This window comes from Copidosoma floridanum, unplaced genomic scaffold, assembly GCF_036245765.1.
Source record: "Copidosoma floridanum isolate Cflo_tuat_1 unplaced genomic scaffold, Cflo_Japanese_pri ptg000004l, whole genome shotgun sequence".
Lineage (NCBI taxonomy): Eukaryota > Metazoa > Arthropoda > Insecta > Hymenoptera > Encyrtidae > Copidosoma > Copidosoma floridanum.
In genome coordinates this window covers 25,092,465-25,097,222 of record NW_028321881.1, presented here as the reverse complement: position 1 = coordinate 25,097,222, position 4,758 = coordinate 25,092,465, and the positions used below count along the sequence as shown (strand labels likewise).

General features: G+C 57.9%; 2 protein-coding genes across 2 annotated transcripts; both read right to left on the bottom strand.

Moving 5' to 3' along the window:
- Positions 1 to 642: 642 nt before the first annotated feature.
- Positions 643 to 1,335, bottom strand: LOC149375785 (uncharacterized). The gene has a single exon (XM_089596487.1). It carries the CDS (start codon positions 1,333 to 1,335, stop codon positions 643 to 645), a length of 693 nt encoding a protein of 230 aa, XP_089452613.1.
- A 1,011-nt stretch (positions 1,336 to 2,346) lies between these two features.
- LOC149375784 (uncharacterized) lies at positions 2,347 to 4,319 on the bottom strand. The gene is made up of 3 exons (XM_089596479.1): positions 4,204 to 4,319; positions 2,614 to 3,979; positions 2,347 to 2,553 (listed from the first exon to the last, which is right to left on the bottom strand). Exons 1-3 carry the CDS (start codon positions 4,317 to 4,319, stop codon positions 2,347 to 2,349), a joined length of 1,689 nt encoding a protein of 562 aa, XP_089452605.1.
- Positions 4,320 to 4,758: the final 439 nt, after the last annotated feature.

Sequence of the window (4,758 nt, the reverse complement as noted above, 5' to 3'; positions counted from 1 at the left end):
GACATTTCAAAGAGTAAGGCATTTTTTAAAATAAATTGTAGACTGCAGATAATGTAAAATAATATTGAAAAGATAAATTGAAAAGATAATTAGTTAATTACAATAAAAAGACAAAAGTCTTTGACTATAGTACCTATATACATAGTTAATACTTATTAGTAGTATAATTTATACATGTTAACAGGTTAGCTTTAATTACTTTAATAATGTATCTTAGGAGTCGATAAGATCAACTCTCATATGAAAAAAGATTATGGATCTTAATAAATGTATATTTCTGTGTAAAATTATTCTCAAAGTCAGATATAGAGAAGCTGAGACTCAAATCATCTCAAACACTAGTTATTGACTGTAACTTAAAAAGATTCTAAATATTAACATTAAGGTCTGTATACAGAAAATTGAAAGGGCGACTAAATGAATGCTAATGATGAAATGAGATGATGTGTTGAGGTATTCTCGGCTCCAGCGGGACCAAAACTGGGTGCGGACCCCCCGAACGAGCTCCCAGTGGGCGAGCGCATCCAAGCTCTCCGCAGGGGGGCCGGGCAGATCGATGAAGTTGAAAGGGCCACCGACGAGGAAATGCCCTGGGGTAAGAATATCGAGGTCTCCAGTGTCTCCAGATAGCGGTGTCAGTGGTCAGCTATTTAAGACCATCTCAATGCCAACGAGCACCGTGGATAATTCCTCGTAGGTGAGATGGCGTGACCCCATGACACGCCGGAGGTGACTTTTGGTTGACTTGACGGCAGCCTCCCACAAGCCACCGAAGTGAGGAGCACCTGGTGAAATGAACTTCCAAGCAATTCCTTGATCGGCGAGAGCGACCAATCCCCAGTCCAGCTCAGCTGTCAGCAAGTCGTCGCTCAGCTCGACATCAGCACGGCGGAAGCAAGTCGCGTTGTCGCCCCATATCTCGCCAGGCTGACTGCGGCGTCCAGCGAATCGGTGGAGGGCGCCCAAGAAGGACGCAGCTGAGAGATCGCCAACCAGCTCCAGGTGCAGGGCCTTGGTGGCGAGGCACACAAAAATGGCGATGTAGCCTTTCGTGGTCCGGACTCCTCGTCCTCTGGCGGAGAGTGCATGGAAAGGGCTGGCGTAGTCCACTCCGGTGCAGGCAAAGGCATGAGAATGGGAGACTCGGGACGACGGCAGTGGGGCCATGAGTTGAGTCGCCGGCCACGCTCGCAGCTGGATGCAGACGACGCACCTGTGGAGGTGAGCCTTGATCCGCCAGGGCCCACCAAGGAGCCAAGCGCGCTTACAGACGTAGGCACTGGTGACACGGTATCCACCGTGCAGCGCCCGAGAGTGCGCCCAGGCGATGACCATGGAAGCGAGGGAAGAGACCTAGCTAAGGATCGGCGGGTACCGCTCTTCGTAGGTCGGCGGCAAATGCTCGAGCCGCCCATCGACGCGCAGAATCCCGTCGTCATCAAGGAAGGCTGCTAACGGTACCAAGGGGTCCGTCTTCCGCAGGCGTTCGCCCCGTCGAAGACACTGGAGGTCGGCCGAGAATGATCTCTCCTGGCTGAGGCGTACACACGCGAGAAGAGCGTCGTAGAGTTCGGTCGGCGTAAGAGGTAAAGCGACTGAAAGCACGGGGCCCCTGCCCAAGTGGCTCCGGATGAATCGACAAATGCGTACGAGGAAGCTTAGTAGCATGAGTAAGTTAGAGAATTGCTCGAGGTAGCTGGCGTCAAGCTGCTGCACTACGCAGCAGATGGATGAATGCTGGTTCAGTGCAGGGAGCGGAACTAGGGGCCACGAGTCGACGTCCTCGGCGAGCCAAGCGGGGCCCTCCCACTAAGTGCGCTGCGAGCGAAGGCCGGTCATGTCGGCACCTCTGGTCGCGAGGTCGGCTGGATTTGACTGGGTCGGCACGTATCGCCAGACGCTTGAAGGCAGGATTTCCTGGATTTGGGCGAAATAGTTGTCGATCAGCACATTGTTAGTTGGCCTGTCTGAACGCAGCCAGTGCAGAACGATCTGTGAGTCGCACTATGCGTGACAGCGGTCGACAGGTACGCGGAGCTCGAGGCGCGGAATCGTCATGCGCGCGGATGTATCTGGCGCCGGCTTGAGCGAGTAAATCGGCGAGAGCTTTGTCCGAGCCAGAAGAATGTGGCAGAGCGCTGGCCCAGCCCCGGGCGCGAGGCGAGAGTAGATGGTGGCTGCCATCCCGCGGCGACTGGCGTCAGAAAAACCGTGCAGGTGAAACTCGGAAGAAGGCGTGACTCCGATCCAGCGCGGCAAGGTGAAGGTGGAGATGGACTGGAGCTCGGCGGTAAATGCCGCCCATCGGTGAGTCATTGAGATCGGCGCAGGCTCGTCCCAGCCCAGTCAGGCGCGCCAGAGATCTTGGAGCAAAAGCTTGGCGTTCAACACGATCGGCGCAAGCCAGACACATGGGTCAAACAGACCCACGAGCGCCGCGAGCATCGTCCGCTTTGTGCTCTGTGGCTGGAGTGGTGGAGGCATCAACTGAAAGCAGTCCGACGGTGGATCCCACTTGACCCCGAGCTCGCTGACAAGGCCTTCAGCGCTGAGCTGCTCCCAGGTCGGACGTTAGCGGACGTCCTCAGGCAGATCGTCGAGCAGCTCGTGGACATTGGCCACCCACTTCCGCAGGGGAAAGCCACCGGCCTTTATGAGCCCGCTCAGCTGGTCGCGGAGGTGCCGAGCCGCGGTGATGTCGTCGGCCCCGGAGAGAAAGTCGTCGACGTAGCGGTCACACAGGGCGGCTGACACAGCTTCGGGCCAGTTGTGGCCTTCATCCTGGCATAGCTGTTGGAGGGTACGCAGCGACAGATAAGGTGAGCATGACTCGCCGTAAGTCACAGTGTGCAGCTGGTAGTGGGTTGGAGGCTGGCTAGGATCGGCAGCCCAGACGATCCGCTTTGGGTCGACGTCGAGGTAGTCGATCCAAATCTGCCGGAACATCATGCGGATGCGGTGCCGCCACCAGCGCATAAGCACCGATGGGATCGTGGCTTGGAGTCTGGGTCCAGCGTGGAGGACGTCGTTCAAGCTGAGGCCACTGAAAGTGGGGTTGGACACGTTGAAGACTACTCGGAGCTTGCGCCCGTGATTAACATGCTGCCAGATGCCATAATGATGGATGTAGTTGACGGGCCCAGCTGTAGCTGCAAGCTCAGCGCTGGTGAGCGGGCGCATGTGGCCCATCGCGAGATAGTCAGCCATGAATCGACTATACTCCACAGCCATGTCAGGGTTTCGCCGAAGCCGGCGTTGCAGGGCTGCCAAGGAGGCCTTGGCGCTCTGAAGACTGTTGCCAAGAAGAAGCGAACCGCTGCCCTTCAGCGGGAGGCGCACGATGTACCGTCCGTCTGTGGCGCGTCGATGGTCTGCGATGTCCTCATCTGAGCGGTGGTGAGCCTCAGGAAGATCCTCCATCTCCCAGAACCGCTGTAGCAGAGCGGTCAGCTCGTTGTGCCAAGGCGGAGCCACGTCAGATTGGGTGGCTGCACAGACGGCCGACGTACTTGGAGCCAGCCCAACGGCACGGCCTGCCAATACCCAGCCAAAGACTGTGCGCTGCCTGACGATTTCTCCTCGTTGAGTGTAGCCGGGTCGTAGCAGCAAGTGGTAGTAGTCGGCACCGATGAGGAGGTTGACGCGTTGTGGCGTGCAAAAAAAAGGATCGGCGAGGCCCTCGCAGTCAGCCCACTGCCAGATCACCTCTGGGTGCAGCGGGGTGGAGGGGGATACCAGGCCAAGCCTAGGCAAACACAGCGCTGTCAGCGCGACCAGTGGTGCGGGCCCTGGAAGCTCGAGGTGGAGATGGGCCCGGACTCTGGACCAGACGGGGGACTCGCCACCAACGCCGGAGATGCTGGCTTCGATGGTTTCTAGTCGTGCGCCGACCAGGCGCGCGAGAGTCACAGAGATGACGGTGACCTCGGAGCACGCGTCGATCAGCGCTCGGGCCGGAACTCGACGACCAAGAGGACCACTCAGATGGATGAGGGTGGTCGGAAGCACGGTTAGTCACGCTTGAGGTGACGGGTCAGTCGAGTGCTCTTCCGATGATGAGGTGGGCGGGTCCGTGCGGGGCTGCTTCGATGATGTAGAGACGTCGGGCTGCCCCGAGCGACGGTGACGGGCACCGTCGTGCAGTGAGCTGTGATGCTGCTCTCGGCAATATTGGCAAGCCGACCGGGAGGGGTAGTACTTCACAGCGTGCCCGGATCGGAGGCAATAGAAGCACAGCCGTGCCTGGTAGACGAGCGTACTCCGTGTGCGTACATCAAGCCCCTGGAACTATTCACAACGCCCGGGGTAATGGCCCTCATGGCACGCCGGGCACGACGGCGTATCGTTGCTCGTGGTGAGGGCGTGGTAATTGCGACCTGATGTCGAGGAGTTCGAGCGTGCGGCTGTCCCGCTGAAGGGACGTGCAGGCTGCGAGGCTTCGACAGAGCTGGCGGCGCGGCAACGGTGCCGAAGGAAGTCGGTCAAGGTGGCGAATGTGGCGACGTCAACCTCGGAGCCGGAAACGGTACTCTCCAACCGTTGGAGCTCCTCCTCTCATGCACGCCTCGTCGCTGGATCCATGCCAGTCATTCCACACGAGACAAACCAATCATCCCAGCCAGCTACGGGACGACCTAAAGCACGAAGCTGGTCGCGATGTTTTTCCATGGTGTCCAAGAGGCTCTGCAACCCGCGGGCGGACTCGTTTCTAAGTGGCTTGATGTTCCGCAGGGCTGTGACATGGTCGTGGACGAGAAG

Bases quoted from the DNA above. Each gene is read 5' to 3' on its own strand.
- LOC149375784 (XM_089596479.1), bottom strand. From the start codon at position 4,319: ATGAGGGCCATTACCCCGGGCGTTGTGAATAGTTCCAGGGGCTTGATG. The intron at 3,980-4,203 runs GTGAAGTACTAC...CATCCATCTGAG, and splicing joins GCCTCCGATCCGGGCACGCT to TGGTCCTCTTGGTCGTCGAG. The intron at 2,554-2,613 runs GTCCACGAGCTG...ACCTGGGAGCAG, and splicing joins TGCGGAAGTGGGTGGCCAAT to CTCAGCGCTGAAGGCCTTGT.
- LOC149375785 (XM_089596487.1), bottom strand. From the start codon at position 1,335: ATGGTCATCGCCTGGGCGCACTCTCGGGCGCTGCACGGTGGATACCGT.